Below are 17,858 nucleotides of genomic sequence, written 5' to 3'. Positions count from 1 at the left end.
TTTTCACGACCAGCTCGCAGGGTCAGTAATGGGCACTTTTTTTTTTTATTGTTTAGTATCTGACATATGGAGAAAAGGATTTAACAAAGACAGTGAGAAAATGTCAGAATGTGATATATTAAACTCTTCACTCACGTCAAATCCCTCGCCTCTCTGTCTCTCTGCTGTTCATATCCTCCTTTTCATTCTGCCATCAATCACCGCAGGCTCTGACTTGATACCTGTGACAGATGGTCAAAACAGAACAGGCTGCTTCGGCTTCTCTCCGTGGAGCTCAAAGGAATAGTTTGGGGGAAAAACATGTTTATTTGCTTTCTTTTCCACAGTTAGGTGATCTCATGTTTGTGCTTTTTTTTTTTTTTTTTAGTGATGGAGCTGAGTCAGGATGCGTTTCGCCTAGCTTAGCATAAAAATTGTGAAAAAAAAAGAATGAGCCATATCACTGCCTTATAAGGCTAGCTCGCTATACATGTTGCATCTCATTAGTTTAATCCGTTCATGTTAAGAAAACAACTTGGCGGCAACAGAAAGCTGAGTAGCTGAAAAAAAATCCTTGCTTCATCAGCGAATTTTAGCGCAGGGCCTTTCATCAGTGTGATTAAATGATATTTAAACTATATGCAAACAGTAATATAAAAACAGCATTTCTTCATGCTAGAACTGGAGAATAATTTATCCTTCTATGGCGAGGTAGAGTCCCTAAACACAGATTTTGGATCCCTGATGTTAGACATTATTTGGAATCAGACTCAATTTCCATTTTGTTTCCGTTTAGACTAAATGTCTAAAGTTCAATATTCACTTTCCATTTATCTGTGTTTTGCTCTCCACTAGCTCCTGAGTTTTTTACTAAAAAACTGCTGCCTGTGTCTGGACTTCATGCTGATGAGATCAGTGAGAGTGAACCACAGTAAAGATGCTAAATAGCTCAGTAGAGCTGATGTTAAACTGCACAGTCAGATTATAATTGTGTTGATTTGTCTTTACAAGCTATGTGTTTCCTTTACATGATAAAAAATATTGATTTTGAGCTTTAATATCTTTGGTTGGTCAAAGCAATATTGTATTGATTTCAAGAGTTGTCATTTCTATGAGTCATCCTACAACAACCTGAACAGCTGCATTGATCTTATCCATGCTGGTTACCTTGTGGCAATTTTCCTGTAGTTATGATAAAAACTTCATACTTAATGGGTCAAAACTCCAAGCAACACTTGTAGTCTCTTTCCATATACTTACTTACTTAATTACCTACTTCCTTAATCCTCTTTGCTCCCTGTGGAACATAACAAGGCTGCAACTATCTGCTTCCATCTGGTCCTACCCTGTCCAGTATTTTGCGCCTCGCCCCAAGTTAGATTAGTCGTTTTCATTCCCGAGGTCACAGTTTCTCTGCCAGGTTGTTTTTGGCCTCCTTTGTTTCCTCTTTCCAGGTGGAGTCCATCTCGAGGCTACTTTAGGAATGTGGTCCTGATCCATTTTGAGGACATGTCTGAGCCATTTGAGCTGCTGATGTTTAATATAAAGCACCACATTGTGATAGTTTGTGTTTTTGTACAGATCGACTTTGGAGATCAGTTTCTGGCTAAAAGATTCAACATCCATTTGTGGAATTGATCGATCCACTCACTGCAACTCTGAGCCGTACAGCAGCACTGATTTAACATTGCTGTTACACAGTTGGATCTTGATTTTTTTCTTTTTCTTTATTACGGCTGCACTGCTTTGACTTTCAGATGCTTGCAAATGCACTGCAGGCTTTCCTGAGTCTGAGCTTGATGCTGATGTCTTTGCTGCATGCATTGTGCTCACTTAGGAGGCCTCCCTAATATATGTAAACTCCTTGACATAGTCAGGAAAAGGGGCTGTTTTTAATTAAAGTGATTTTAAAGTATGCACCCACCATTAAATAGGCTCATTTTGGGTTAATACCGCTTCTGTACAAACCCAACTATCACCCCTTACTAGCAAATATGGTGTCACCCATGTCTCTTATTGGACTCTCCCCTATCCTCTCTGCCAGTCTCATCTTTTTAGGTGCCCTATTGGTTGATATGTGTATGGATGTATATGATAGGTTATCCTTTATAGTATTCTTTTTACCTTTTTGAATGTTTTTCTGCTTCATACTGGTCTTGTTTAAGTGTTTCATGAGGACTCGGATGAAGGCCACAAACAGAAATACATTGGTCTAACTATATAGCTCTATAAACTATAAGTGTTGCTGGAGTTTTGACCACTTAAGACTTTTTTCTTTCCTTCTCCTTGCACCTTTAAAGTAGGTGAAGTTGTTCTAGAAAGGTGTACTCTGACCCCATTCTGAATGCCATAAAGGTCTGATTGGCTCGGTTGTTTTCCCAGTCAGGAACGCAGTGGTCAAAGAGCACAACACCAGACCTATTTTAATTTGCTAAAGAAAACTGTGACACAGGCATCCATTTAGAGGTCTGGAACAAGAAAAAACATGAAACTTCAATGCACTGTAATTTCTGTCCATGCACAATATTTGCTTATTAGAGATTTTAGAGGTGTTGGTATAAGCCTGACTAGCTGCTTCCAGTCTTTATAGTAAGACTGCAACACTGTACATAACACAGAGGACATTAGATTGATATTGATCTTCTTATCTCACTCAAGGCAAGAAAACAAACACATCTCCACAAAATGTTGAGCTATTCCTTTAAGTCTGCTTCCCTTCAAATATTACTCAACTGTCCCTCTCCTCTCATCTCATCTCATCTCATCTCATCTCACCCGTCCAACTCCTCCTTCCTCTCCTCCCACTCTTTGCTTTCCATGTGCTGTGTCTATTTACCCACACGAGCCTCCATCTATCTCCTGATGGAAAAAGGTGGACACAGCAAGAGAGAGAGGGGAGAGAGAGAGATAGAGAGAGAGAGAGGGGAGAGATGGAGAAACAGGTGGAGTCTGCTGTCGTCATGGCAACCCACCATTTCCCATATAAGGCAACTGAGTGATATCATATGGTTGGCAATGCCTGGGCTTTGGAGGGAGGCACACACTGTACTGAGTGAGAGGCAACAGCAGCGGGAGAGAGAACGACAGGGAGAGAGACGGTGAAGGAAAGAGGGAGGGTTTTCTTTTAACGTTTATGTTAGGGACGAGAGAGAGAGAGAGAGAGAGAGAGAGAGAGAGAGAGTGACATACAGAGGAAGTGAGGAGAGAGAGTGAGAGGACAGGAGGAAGAGGAGGAGGGGCAGGAAGAGATGCTAACTGCCTCTTAGGCGCTACTACGGGTACCAGCGAGGGGGGACTCTGGCAGATCCTCAGGGCGCGGGAAAGACACCGAGCCGCAGTGAGGAGAGGAAAAAAAAAAAGAGAGGAAAAAAGATGGATAGGGGGGAGGAGGAAGAGGGAGGCGTGTGGAGCAGGAGGATGCACCAGGCGGCCGATGTGCTCATTAAGTAGCAACGGTAACTCTCTCTATCCCCTGTCTTTGCATCCTCAGCTGAGACCTTTCAGCGTTGCTCTCTGTGGTGCTGCCATGACTGTGTGTGTGATGCTTCTGTCGCTGCGTGTGAGACGAACGAGCAGAGGGTGCAGGAGTGATGTAAAGTGCAAGGAGTGTGTGTGTGTGTGTGTGTGTGTGCGTGTGAGTGTGCGCTTCTGCTTAATGTATTTAGTGCAAATGATGTAAAGACAGGTAGACCTGATGAGGCACACAACTCATCTCATGCTGCTTCTCTGTTTTTAATGTGTGAGTAAGTGTATAACTAAGTGTGTGTGTGTGTGTGTGTGTGTGTGTGTGTTTTTAGGGGAGGGTCCATTTGCTCCCAGGCAGGCAGGCAGGTGTTGTCCAGGTGTGTCTGTGCTGCCGCAGTGATGTGTGTTCATGTTACTGTGCACATGCATGTGTGTGGCAGCCTGTCAGCGGGGGGGTGGGGGGTGGGGGGTGGGGGGTGTGGGAAAGAAATGTGTTGTGAAAGCAATTAAAACAATGTGAGTTAATGCACATGTGTGTGTGTGTGTGTGTGTGTGTGTATGTGTGTGAGTGTCTGTGTGTGTGTGTGTTTGGGCTAGAAAGGAAGGAAGGCAGACTCTGAGTGAGAGGAAAAGGGGAAAAAAAGAGGGTGGGTACAAAGATGGCTACTTGGCATGCAGGTCAGGGATGAATGTCTCTCTGCTCATCCCTATCTGTCTCTCTCTTATGCTTTTTCTCTTTTTCTTTTCCCTTCTTTCTCCCCCGTCTTCTCTCTTAAGCCCTGTCTGTCTCTGTGCTTATGTGCGCCTTGGGATTTCAGCTCAAGTGATTGAGAAATATTGCAGGCAGTAATCACTGAGTCACGGTGCATAGGGGGCCTGTTTGTGTTAGATGAGACAGGTTTTATGTTCCAAAAAATGTCCGCTTGTTGGTGCATTAAATTATTTGTGGAGTGACTTGGCGGTAGATTTTGCCATTTCAATTTAAGGTGAATAAATGAAGCGGGTGGGTGATTACACAGTGCACACAGCTCTCTGAATGGTAAGATATATTAGGGATTATAACACTGTGGGTGCTTGACATTCAGAATTATCAGCTGTTTGTTTCTGTCTCAATAATTCTGACAAGAACCTGTGAGAGAGGTGATAATATGAACGCCTATTTCCCTGCTGTCAACTCAGAATTACAAAGCTGTCGCCTGCAAGTGCTTCAAAGTTACAGGAGGTTACAGAGGTTGTTGGCTCTATATCTTGAGAAATGATTATGGACGGCATTGTTTTGTTTTTTTGTGTGTGTGCAAGGATTAGGCAGAAAACTAAAGTGGTTAGAAATGAATGGAAGTAGGCTGTTTATTTATTGTAAACTCTCAATTATAGGAAGGCAAATGGTCAGTTTGAAGAAAATCAGGTAAAAGTCAAAACTCTTCCCCAATGTGTCAGAAAGCAGGATGTGATAGATGTTGTTTTATTCATAAATAGACAAATATACTGTGACAAATTTAAGGAAAGACTAATATTTGTGTGTCTTAATATTGTGTTAGACCACCGTGTGCCACCAGAACAGCTTCATTGTGCCTTAAAAAAAAGAAAAATCTCCAATAGGTGTTTAATTGGGTTGAGATCTGGTGACTGTGAAGGCCATAGTAATGATTCACATCATCTTATAATGCTCATCAAACCATTCAGTGACCCCTCATGTCCTTTGGATGAGGGGGGGGGGGGGGTATTTTCATCCTAGAAGAAACCACTCCCATCAGCATCACTCGGATTATCTTTGTATTGATTTGCATTGACCTTTCCCTGTAAGAGTACGAGTAGAAAATACCCCCCCCCCCCCCCCCCCCCCCCCCCCCACACACACACACACACAGCATAACAGAACCAGTGAATCCCCTCACTCCTCACTGTAGGGGTCAAACATTCAGGCCTGTACCGTTCTCCCTCTGTGAATGCCACACATTCCCTCGCCCACTTGTTGAGAGGTGAAGGATGACTCATCTTATCGTATCACTTTTTATCTCTGTATACCAGTGCAGATGTTTCTTGCACCACTGAACTCTAAAATGTGCATTGATCTTTGTAATGATGGGTTTATGCACTGCAGGCCTATTATAATACCCCTCTCTATCTAATTGTCGACAGACTGTTCTTGCTGACAGTCTGATCGCATCCTGTATTGGCAATCTCAGTCATCTGAGGGAGAGCTGATGATCTGTTGATGATCTGGTTTTTATCTTGCATGTGACACTAATGAAGGACCATCATGCTACTTACTGACGTCTTTCCCCTAGATCTAAATGCAGATGTCACTTAAGTCATTTTTCCTATTGAAACACTGACCGAAGCTCCGGCCATCCATTCCTCAACAGTAAACCCTCTTCCTTCATCAAATCAGAATTAACTGGGCCTGCAAATCAGCATTTTCATACATGCCACAGAGCATGATTGGATGTTAATTACTAAATTGTACCATGCAGTGCACCTGTGTGGAAGCATCTGCATTTGTTATGTGCCCCCATTCATTTATTCAGGTTTTTCCTTTTAATTATTCCGCCATCTGTATGTTTCTCTGGCGGGTCTGTCTGTAACTTACCCGCTGCTGCTATCGTTGACAGACAGATACTTAAACTATCATAACTACAAAACAGCCAATTTATGTTTAAAGACGCTGATGCAAAAAGTATTGGTATGAACAGAAGCAAGTACGAGAAGTTTAGGATGAAAATAGGAAAATGTTCTCACATGAAACTCAATCTCAGTTAACATTGAGGCAGAGAAAAAGAAAGTAAAATAAAACTGTAGCACACGTCCTCGTTTGACTTTATCATCAAATTACCAAATTTCATTAGAGTCATCAAACACTCCTAATTAAACTCTCTTGAATGAATCATTTCTTCAGTGTCATTCTGAAGGGTTTTTCATGAAAGATTAGTCAGAATAATTTGTAACCTGTCCGCCTGGGTCAGAACAGACAGTCAAACGTGACAATAATACTTAAAGAAAGGTCTGAACAATTAAATTATTATTTATGTAGCATGATGGTGTGATGGATGCTGTAAATATAAGATAGAATATAAGAAATCTAACAAATGGAAGTACCCTTTTCAAATTTCAGGAAAGGTCAATCATTTTCTGTAGAAAGACTGAAGAAAAACTTGGCTGCATGTTTTTATTTATGGTATAAAAAGTGCAAATACAAATTAAAAATGTGCTGCTTTTCTGGGTAATCTATTACAGGAAATTGAAAATGTTGACCAGACTGTTTTCTGATGTTTTATAGACCAAATGATTAATCATGAATATAATCAGCAGGTTAGTGGGTAATAATTGTCAAAGCATGTCCATGTGTATGATGTTTAACCTTTTGTTGTCCTCCCGGGTCAAATTGACCCCGTCTGTTTCGATTGTTCCTTCCTCCCTCTGTTCCTTCCTTCTTCCTCCCTTCTTTCCTTCTTTCCTTCCTTCCGTCTGTCCTTCCTTTCTTCCTCCCTTCCTCTTTTCCTTCCTCCCTCCCTCCTCCCTTGTTTCCTCCCTCCCTCCTACCTTCCTTCCTTATTTCCCCCGTCCTTCCTTCCTCCCTCCCTCTTTTCCTTCATTCCTCCCTTTCTTCCTTCCTTCCCTCCTTCCTTTCTCCCTCCCTCCTTTACTTCCTTCTTCCTCCCTCCTCCCTCCCTCCCTCCTTCCTTGTTTCCTGCCTCCCTCCTACCTTCCTTCCTTCTCTCCCCCGTCCTTCCTTCCTCCCTTTCTCCTTTCCTTCCTTCTTCCTCCTTTCCTTCCTTCTTCCTCCCTTTCTTCCTTGACTTGAGGACAACAGGAGGGTTAAGTTGGGTTGTAGACATCCTGAAAGACATTATATCTCTTCTCAGGTAAGGGGATCCCAGGCAAATTTAATATGGCCTCTTTAATCCAAGATATTCACTTCACTGTAGTAGATATCATCCAAAATCTGAATGGAATTTGTGTACATAAAGACAAAAAAATAGCATTTAGGGGTCAGTATCTTGCAGCGTATATTTAAAATGTTTGTATAAATGTGAGAACAGAAGCTTGATTCTTTTGTTTTGGTTGTTGTGCAATTGAGTTTAATTTGGACACCAGGCTTGGACAGAGGCCTACAAGCCACACTGAGCTCTAAAATCTGGGTCACATCAGCCCACAGGCTTGTTGGTCTTTCTTTCTCGAAAGACTGTTCCCTCTATCCTGCTCCCTCCACTTTATATTCAAAAAGAAAAGTGAGATGATTTTCACAAGTTTCTAGTGAGATTTCAGGAGAGAGAAGAGAGAAAATATCGGGGATCCAAACAGCTCCCAGACCAGCTGCTCAGAAATTAATTAAGAGTTCCACCTATGCCTTAGTTTAATTATTGAGGGAATTAGTATATTCAAAAGCTCTTTCAGCGTATGTGATGGAATTTTGACAACATTAACTTTCGTGTCGTCCTCCGTCAGTTTTGACTGTTTTTTTCTTTCCTCCCTTTCATCTGTCCTTCCTTCCTCCCTCCTTCTCTCTTTCTTTCCTCCCTTCTTTCCTTCCTTCCTTCCGTCTATACTTCCTCTATCCCCCTTCCTCCCTTTCTTCTTTCCTCTGTCTCCTACCTTCCTCCCTCCTTTCCTCCCTTCCTTCCTTCCCTCCTTTCCTTCCATCTTCCTCCCTCCCTTCCTCCTTTCCTTCCTTCTTCCTCCCTTCCTTCCTCCTTTCCTTCCGTCTTCCTTCCACCCTCCTTTCCTTCCTTCTTCCTCCCTTCCTTCCTCCTTTCCTTTCATCTTCCTTCCACCCTTCCTCCTTTCCTTCCTCCTTTCCTTCCTTCCTCCCTCCCTCCTTTTGTGCCTTCTTCCTCCCTTCCTTCCTTCCTTCCTTCCTTCCTCCCTCCTTTCCTTCCTTTCTTTTCCTCCTTTCCTTCCTTCCTTCTTCCTCCCTTCCTTCCTTCCTTGACTCAAGGACAACAGGAGGGTTAACACACCTGTGCTCTCCTTTTCTTTCTTTTTTTTAGGGTACTCAAAAGTGCAAGTAAAGTATTTGTACTAATACAAGCAGCAGCCGAATTATTAACATCAAATCTGCACAGGCTCAGTTTTGCTGAAATAGTTGCAAAACATTTGTTGTGGCAGTTATTTGAGGATTTGTTCATTGCAACCCAAACAACAGCTGAGAGTGAAACAATAGCTCGCAAAACATTTAACACAATCCACTGTGAATATATTAGGAAGTGCGGAGAGGTGGTTAAAGTGGGAACACTCTGGATAGGGGGGGGGGGGGATGTATGAGGTTTATATGATAGAAGTGAGGAACTATGATTCTTAGTGTGGAAAGCATCTGCAGCAAGTCACGAATGAGTTCTGTCTAAATGTGATGAGACAGGCTCAGAGCTGTCTTTCTGATAATGTGGACTGTAAGTTTGACTCCTCGGTCTCGATCTTCTCCCTCCATTCCTAATTCATGCTGATAAGCCCACGGCGCCGCTTTATTGTTTGTTACTTTGACCATTATTTTTCATTACGAGTCAGATGTGATATTAGACTCTGCTCTGAGACAAATTGGCGGTGATGAGGCCTATACATCATTCAATTACAGTTGACTTGACCTCTAACAGATGTCGGCATTCATTCAAACACTGTAGAGAAATCTTTTGTCAGGCTATCGACAGCAATGCAAGTTATATTCACACCTGACTCAGATAATAATGTATGGAAGCAGCCATCTTGGCACAAACAGTAGCAGCCAGATCCAGACATCGTCCTCTTTTCCAGCTCCATCATGTGTGATTGATTGTTTGAAGATTGCTGATGCTTCTACTTTTGAAGCACAGGACTTGAATAAACATGAACAGACTGTAATCTATTAAACAGGATGCTTTGATTGGTCAATACAAAGATAGTTTTGTATTTTAGCATTGCATCACATGGGACTTTATTGACATGATTGAACAGGCAGTAATGATGGTTGGAGTAGAGTTATTACCACTGTTGATAATGAGACTTTAAATGATATATATTCACACATACACACATAAACATATATATCCATGTTGACATGATTAAAGTTCTAATACTTGAGATTTGCAGTGTTTTTTTAATACTTAATCGTCTGTTTATGATCTTTGTTGCTGAGGTGATTGTTGTATGATCATGGCTCAAACAGGTATGGATGTATATGACAAGTTGACAAGTAAATATTAGGAAAAAGAAGTGAAGTCCTGCTGTTATACTTTGTTGACCTCTGAAGCTCCCTGAAGCTGGCCAATGAGAACAGAGGCTGAACTAAGGGGAGTCAGTATAAGATAAATAAGGAGGTTTTTTTCTTACTTTAAATCAGTGGTAGGTGAATATTGGCTCTTTGGCCGAATCCAGCCCTCCAAAAAAAAAATTGGCCCCTTTAATAAAAGTTTTCCCTTTTTCAAACATTACATCGAATCTTTTACATGACAATTCATAACAATATAAACATAAAGCTCATGGACATTCCAGTAAGTATTAACCTGTATCATCTTATACATTTATGACATGAGTAAAAATTATTGACAAAACTATATAACATAATTGCTGACCTGAAATGTGAATATTCCCCTTTAACTACAGAAGATCAGAAGGTATAGTTGTCAAGTGTCAGTTATCATCTTGCTGGTTTAACATGAAGGACTACATTGGACTTTATTGTGTTACAGCTGGTAACTAAACTGATCTGAATTTGGCAAATAAACTAATCTGTAGATGATGTACGCCTGTATGGATGCTGATATCAGTTTAATGGTCGGTCGTTCCGCCACTGGGTCCAAAATGAAATATCTTTAACAACTTTTGGATTGATTTCCATGAAGTTTTGTCCAGAGAGTCATACTCCCCTTTAGATAAACTGTAATACATTTGGTGACCTCTTTACTTTTTGTCTAGCACCATTATCCGGTCAAAATCTTAATTTGCACCATAGTTTGATTCATAGCTGTACCTAAATACAGTCTGACTGATCTGCAGGCATGACTGTAAGCTCTTATTCTTTTGTCTTTTTATAATGCATCTGGTGAAGAGAATCATTAGAAGCAATTATTTTCTTTTCTTAAAGTGATGCAGAAGGTTCAGTAGTTCACAAAACTGTTAAAAAAATATATTTCAGAATGATAATTAACTGTATAACTGACAGGTTTTGGAGATGTGTTGCTTAATAACTTACAAATGAGGTTTAAAACATAACTAAAGTAGAAAAATTTGATAATGAAGTAATTTCACAACACGAAACAGCCTGGTATAGGCACACAAGGCCACTCCACTTAGAGTAGACACATCCATTATTTCTCTTTCGTACATTTTTCTTTCTCTTTGGTTTGGAACTTACATACTCTGAATTGAAGAACACTTCAAGAGACCTTCTCTAAGATCTGATTCAATACATTCATCCAAAGCGATGAGTGGATATTTCTCAGTAAATAGTGTTGTTACCTTTCATTCAGGATAAAAATGTAATACTCTTGAGCAGGTTACGAACATGAACCTGAAAGTGCAGCATCTTTTCCATGCTGCTCATCTGGTTTCAGTCTTTCCATCTGATTTCTGAACCTGGTTGCAGGGTTTTGCTCCCATTTAGCCACAAGAGCATTGGTGAGGTCCAACACTGACTCAGATGGTGTTTGAGTTCGCCCTAAAGGCTCATTTATGCTCAACGGATGTACAAAAATGTATATGTCCGTTTCAAGCGATCTTACCATCACTGCTCACATACTTCCATGCATCCTTTATGTTGGCATGGATGTTAACCAAAACATCCACCAGGAGGCAGCACAGAGTCAAAAGTTTATGACAACAACAAACTCAAAAACAAAGATGGCGACTGTGGAGGAGATATTGATCATGTTCCTCTTGCATAAAAGATTAAAACGATATGTTTAAAGTTTCTAACCAACTCGCACAACCTTTCCTCAAAAAGTTCCTCCATTGTTATTTCTTCTTCGTGTCTCACTAGAGCTACGTATCGAGTAGTGACAGCAACACTGCCCCCCCATGGTTTCCGCTGGTACTGCTCCGTTTGGTCCGTATCCGTAAGCTTTATGGAAACGTGCAGAAATACATCCATATTTAACGTTGAGCATAAATGGACCTTAAAGGTGTTGGTAGGGGTTGTGGTCACAGCTCTGTGCAGGACAGTCAAGTTAGGAAAAATCTTCCTTTTGGACCTGGCTGTCACACACTACTGTCTAAATAAGCATTGTACTGTCTGCTGAGGCATTAAAGATTTAATGCCTCAGCATTAATTGACTGATTATAAGCGTGACACCCCGAGCTACGGCAGTCAATAATTCACAATTTCTTTAAATCAGGGACTGTGTCACAAGGGTTTCAGGACAGCAAGACTTTATTTGAAGATAACTGATCCCGTATTCAAGGCAAACTCTTTGCTTGGAGAGCTCCAATCATCCCACAGTAAGAGCTGATCAACCTCCCGCTGTTTGATAAACAACTCACAAAGCAACACTGCTCCTCTCTGGAGTTTGTAAGCCTTAAAAAAATCACTTTGGTGACTTTCTTTATTTTCCTAGTTATCAAGAATTCTCATTAAAAGACCAAACACAACAATGAACTGATCTACTAAGTCTGCATCCCCAAAGCCTGATTTATCTTATTCCTCTGTGCCATAGTCCTCTGTTGTTCTCCAAAAACTATTAAAAACACGCCAATGAGCCACACTGGTACGCTGCCTGACAGGACACATCACCATAAACACACACTGTAGTTTATTTTAACTCAATCTCATACACACCATCCTTCTGCTGTATATACTCACCAAAGCACTAAAAGTGGATTAATCCGCAACTGAAAATAGTCTCCAACAAATGCAATATGTCTCCTGTTTGAGTAACGTTTTCTGAAATCTACATTGCCCAGCTGTTGTAGGAAATTACTGAGCTTTTTTTTTTTTTTAAATTAAACTATATATTTGTGACCCATTTTCAAAGATTTACGTCTGGCTGAGAGCCACGGGTTGGATAAGTTGGAAATACATAAAGAGAGAATGGCAAAACTCATTGTTGGTTTTGGCATTTTCATGGGATTTGTTGGCAGTAACAAATATATAGAATATTGCCAGCTTTATCCTTTTAATGTCAACTGAGGCATTTTGAATGGATGGAAGTTGCCTGAGTTGATGCTGTGAGTGTATTAGGGGGAAAGGGGGGCAGTATTTGGATGGTGTCGTCCACATACTTTTGGCCACAAAGCGGATGAACATATTAATTATTGGCCATCAACTGAATGTCACGGATGAGCGCACACATGCAGCTTCAGTAGCCGTACAGTATCTTAACGAATCGGAGGAACATTGACCTGAATGTTGGCTTCCTCCCTAGATGAAGTGAAAATGGCAGCGTCTTAATCCAGTGTCTGTGCATCACTTTAATCCTGCTCCTGGGTCCATGCCAGCCAACTCTGCATTGAGGGGAGTGTGCAGGGCTGAATTTAGGGAGCTGCCTGGGCCTGTATCATTAGTGTGTGTGTGAAGTCATTGTAAACATTTGATTAATTGCTGAGAAGCAATTACAAGCAATTAAAGTCCTATTATGATGGCAGTGAAGGACAACATAAATTAATCTGGCTATCATCACAATAATTAGCCTATCATTTTCTCACCATGCCTAATGTATAAAAAATAAGCCATTTATCGGTTTGTTTGCTTAAGCTTTGCCATGATTTGTGGTCATTTAAAGCACACTGGTGTAGACATTTTGGGGCGTAGCTCACTCTCTGCCTAAAATACTAAACCTCTTAAACTTTATTAGTCACACTTTGTGGTATCACTTATATATCTCCACATGGGAGCTAAGTGACAAAGCATTTTCTCTTAGTCTTTCCTCTCAGTTCTGTTACCATCCAGTTTTATTTTAATACTGTACTGTTTTACAGCTTAACACATGAGCAAATGTCTCACACCCAGTCTTTTTCTCCCTCTTTTACCCTCCCCGTCCCCTTTCTGTCTCCTTTGCTCTTTGTTTTTCTTTCCCCCCCTCCTAGCAACAACCAAACTACTGGAGCTTCAAGGTCAGTGCCAATATTGTGTTTGTGTTTCAGCGTAAATCTGTGCCTCTGTGTGGATTTGTCTCTAATAGGATAACTCTCCATTGTGTCTTTTGCATGCCCGCTTGCCTCTTCTCCATCGCATTTAGTGTTGGTCACATGTTGGCACACACTTTTTTGTGTTTAACTCTGCACCAAGGTTGGATTGCTCTTGTACCACTGTGACATTTCTGTCTTAGCAAGTTAACCGAATTCTTGACTAGAAATGGAGATTAACTGGTGGGCAGGCAGGAAAATCCCTTCTTCTGTGTATTGGGGTGAGTGTAAGTGCTATTTCAATTGGGATTTCTGTCCAACTGAATACTATTACAGTACTTATAACTTACTACAGCCACTTTCTAATCATGTTCCTCAGAGTTTAGTTATTGTAACTATCAAACAAAATATGAGGGGGTTCTTGCACGAGGAGACAAAATTGTTCTGCTGCCGTTTGAGGTACAATATGTGGTTTAGTTTAGCCAGAAAGCTGCTGGTTAGAGCTCAGATTTCTGTTGTTGCTTACAAAATCCTTTGTCTATAAAGACGCTATACAGAGCTCATCATAACCTGTTTACAGGTCTTTGGATCGCTGCCCAAACCTCCAATCTTGTCAGTGATTCAAATAGGTCTGATATTATGCTCATTGACTGCTGTTTTCCTGGTTGTATCAAGTATGCTAAGCCAATCAGAGCTTGGTAGGCGGGATGCACAATGGGAACGTTATCTTCTCGTGCCAGAATGAGATTGATGCTGGTGTGCAGATTGTTACAGGTCAGCTCATAGACAGAAAAACAGAAAAAAATGATGTTGGCGGGATGAATACATCACTCATGATTAACTGGTTAAGGTAGAATATGATTAAATAAAGCTGTCTTACCAAATGGAAATGTTTTAATATAAATATGATGTCAGAATTAAGAAGGAAGAAATGGCCAAGTCTGATTATTAGGCTAAACCCAACAAGTGTTGAGTCATGCTAATAGCAATGTTCATTTAGATGTTTGGTCCACTATTTGAGTCCAGACTGAAATGTGCCAACTATCAAACAGATTTTATGGCCCCTCAGAGGATGAATACTAATTTTATGACTCTCCTCCAGCGCTAACTAGCTCAAAATGTCCACTTATCCTGTGAAATATCTCAAAGTCTACTTGATAAGTAGGAGCAAAATTTTGTACAAACATTCATGATTCCCCGATGATGAATCCTAAAGACCCATCTAGAGACTGATGTGCTTCTTCTAGTGCTATCATGAGGTTGACAATTTTTATTTATTAACCTTTATTTAACCAGGAAAAATCTCATTAAGATTAAAAACCTCTTTTTATAACATCATCCTGGGCCAAGAAAGGCAGCAGCACATTTAACAAGGTTGCAGGCATTAAAAAAAATGAACAAATTACAGTGAAAATAAAGGATTTCTGGTTGGACTCACATTCATTTCTCTCACAGGATGAATTGTGATGACTTTGGGGATCACTTGATGTTTCATCCAGCGCCATCATCCATTTGTGCCCCCGAGTGCTGTATGTGCTTACTGTGCAACATTCACAATTTTTTTTTACTCCAATTCAAGCAGAGCCTAGGTGTAAAGTGTCACTTAATGTGCCTCACTTGCAAGTTTTCACTGCTTTCAGCCCTCGGGGCAGCTACACCCGGGTTACTTGATTAGCTAAAGAAGATCTTCTGAAGCAGTCCCAAGTGTAGCTATGGAGACAGCTGTGAAAGTGATGTGTGTGTCAGTGGTGAAAGATTATCCATGCCCTCCTATTTCTTCAAGTAATATAAATGTAATCTGCACTGTATGTCAACGTTTACTTTACCTAGTGACAGAGAATACGGGAGATGGGGATTAGCTGACGTGAAGCAAACAATCCTGAGCCAACTTTAAGCCCACGCTGTTGCAAACACATGGTCTGCTTCCAGGTTTTTTTGGAACCACTCTGATACCTCTGATGGTTTGCCCACATTGAATGCTTTGCAACCATCAAAATGAAACCTAATTTTCAGTTGGAGTCAGATATTTTACCAAGCACTGGCAAGGCTGGGGTGTAAATAGTGTGAAATGTGAAATGCTCTAGCTAATCTGAAAATGGGGCCATTAGTGGTCATCAGTCAGTGCCAGCTGCATGCTATCTCTTTTTTTTATTAGTTTGTGGCTCTGGCTGTGGCTCTATTGACTAGTTTCAAGTTTCCAAACTGCAGAATTTGACTCTATTTTTATGTTGAACTAGCAAACGCAAAGAGACCAGGTGTGTTGCAACCACATTTACTAAGGTGAGTGTTTGCTACTTGGGTTGTGTTATATCAGCATGTGAAAAGGATGTCATTTAAATCGGAGTGTGAACCAATTAATGGGCAAGCTGCTGTGAGGTTTATGACGAGTGAGAATGTAATCCTACCAATTACAGGGAAGAACCTATGTTTGTTCGTCATGGCTGCTCTGTGCAGTTTTATGGGTATACGGAGTGTAATGAGCATCTGAGCTCATGTGAATGTGTTTATGGAGTTGGTTCATCCAATGATGGAAAAATGCATATTTTCTCATATTTTTCTCACTTACTGCTTGTGGTGTCTTGTCATGCAGATTGCCACCACTACAGAACAATGAGGGTAATCTAGTTTGTGGTCCTCACAGCATAGAAACATTACATTAAAAGAACAGAAACACTGTGTTTGTTACTCTGGATGAGCCACAGTCCTCACTCTGTCATTATTAGAAGGACTATTTCTTTGCCAGAAAGTAGTTCCTATGAAAATGTACAAATGAAACCAAAAGTATCTAAACACTACTAGAGGTATGTGAGAAAATCCTTTTATTTTTATTATCTACATTCACCAATCCTTTAAAATGAACCCTCCTGTTGTCCTCGAGTCAAGGATGGAAGGGAGAAAGAAGGAAGGAAGGAAGGGAGGAAGAAGGAAGGGAGGAAAGGAGGGAGGAAGGAAATGAGGGAGGAAGGAAGGAAGAAGGAAAGAAATGAGAGAGGAAGGACAGAGGAAAGAAGGAAGGAAGGTAGGAGGGAGGGAGAAAGAAATGAGAGAGGAAGGACAGAGGAAAGAAGGAAGGAAGGTAGGAGGGAGGGAGAAAGAAATAGAGGAAGGGAGGAAGGAAGGAAAGAAGGACAGAGGAAAGAAGGGAGGGAGGAAGGAAAGAAGGAGGGAGGGAGAGAGGGAGAAAGGAAAAGAGGAAGGAAGGAAAGAAGGGAGGAAGGAAGGAAAGAAGGGAGGAAGGAAAGAAGGAGGGAGGGAGGAAGGGAGGAAGGGAGGAAAGAAGGAAAGAAGGAAAAATAATAATAAATCTGTTCAACTGTTTCACTATAGAGAAGCAAAACATGTAATTTCAACCTACAATTTTGTCAGTTTCTCTCTCAGCTTGACAAACTGATGCCAAAGCTCAGTTGAGAGTAACACAATGCTGCAACGCTCGAATGCATTATCAGTTCCACCTCAGACTAGAATATATTATACATTACTCATTGAACAGACCCTTTTGACCCTTACTTCACTGTAGCCTGAGGGAAATTGTACTGTGGTGCATATGAAAAAAACCTTAAGCACTTACTGCAGCTTACATCATCTTAACCAGAAAAATTACTTGATATTCTGGTTCCTTGCATACATTTTTTGCTGATACAGCGAATATAAACACTGCCGAGGATTTTCTGAAACCGAACAATAGAAGTGCTGCTTCTGTAGAATTAAAGTAGAGCTTCATTGTTGTCCAAAAGCTAATAGAAACACATCAGTAAGTCCCACTGTTACACTGAGTAACACCAACAATCCAAGTATAAGGCTAGCAACTAAGTAAACTAAGTAAAATGTAAGGTGATACTACACCGATAAAAAAATCCATGTAGTTAAATTTTAAAAGATCATTAAAAATACATAAAAGAACAAAAAAAGAAAATCATTAAAAAATCTTTTTCATACACAAAGGTTTTCAAAAGCACTCACAGAGTTAACTAACCTGTAATGCCAACATGTCAAACTGAGCCCAAGAAATTAAACAATTTTGACAACTGTTTTATCTTTTCAGTAGGAAATAAATGAGTTTGGCAATGTGACGAGAAAAAGCCACTATAAATGAAGCCTTCATAGCAGGTTGAAGTCCTGGGATTTGACATTTTTAGTATAGATATCTGACATCATAACTGTATGCGAATAACAGGAGATCACAAAAAGCACGATATGTCCCCTTTAACAATAAGACATATCAAGAATAATGATAGTCTTGTCTTGGTATCCTGATGCTCGTAGTATTTTAAGTACTAATCCAGTGAAAACCATCCTCCATTATTATATCATATGCATTATCTTGTCATGCTTGAGTTGTGTCGTGTGTTCCTTTTTATATACAGTGGCAGCAGCTTCCTTCGTAC

General features: G+C 40.6%; 1 protein-coding gene across 1 annotated transcript in view; it reads left to right on the top strand.

Annotated features, from left to right (window-relative positions):
* LOC128380936 (SRC kinase signaling inhibitor 1-like) overlaps positions 1-17,858 on the top strand; it is a 77,373-nt gene that overhangs the window by 2,810 nt on the left and 56,705 nt on the right. Inside the window, exon 2 of the mRNA XM_053340828.1 lies at positions 13,435-13,461. Coding sequence (XP_053196803.1) covers positions 13,435-13,461 — 27 coding nt within the window. The remainder of the gene's footprint in view (positions 1-13,434; positions 13,462-17,858) is intronic.

The sequence above is a fragment of the Scomber japonicus genome, chromosome 20 (genome assembly GCF_027409825.1).
Source record: "Scomber japonicus isolate fScoJap1 chromosome 20, fScoJap1.pri, whole genome shotgun sequence".
Lineage (NCBI taxonomy): Eukaryota > Metazoa > Chordata > Actinopteri > Scombriformes > Scombridae > Scomber > Scomber japonicus.
This window is presented reverse-complemented; position numbering and strand designations above follow the sequence as displayed.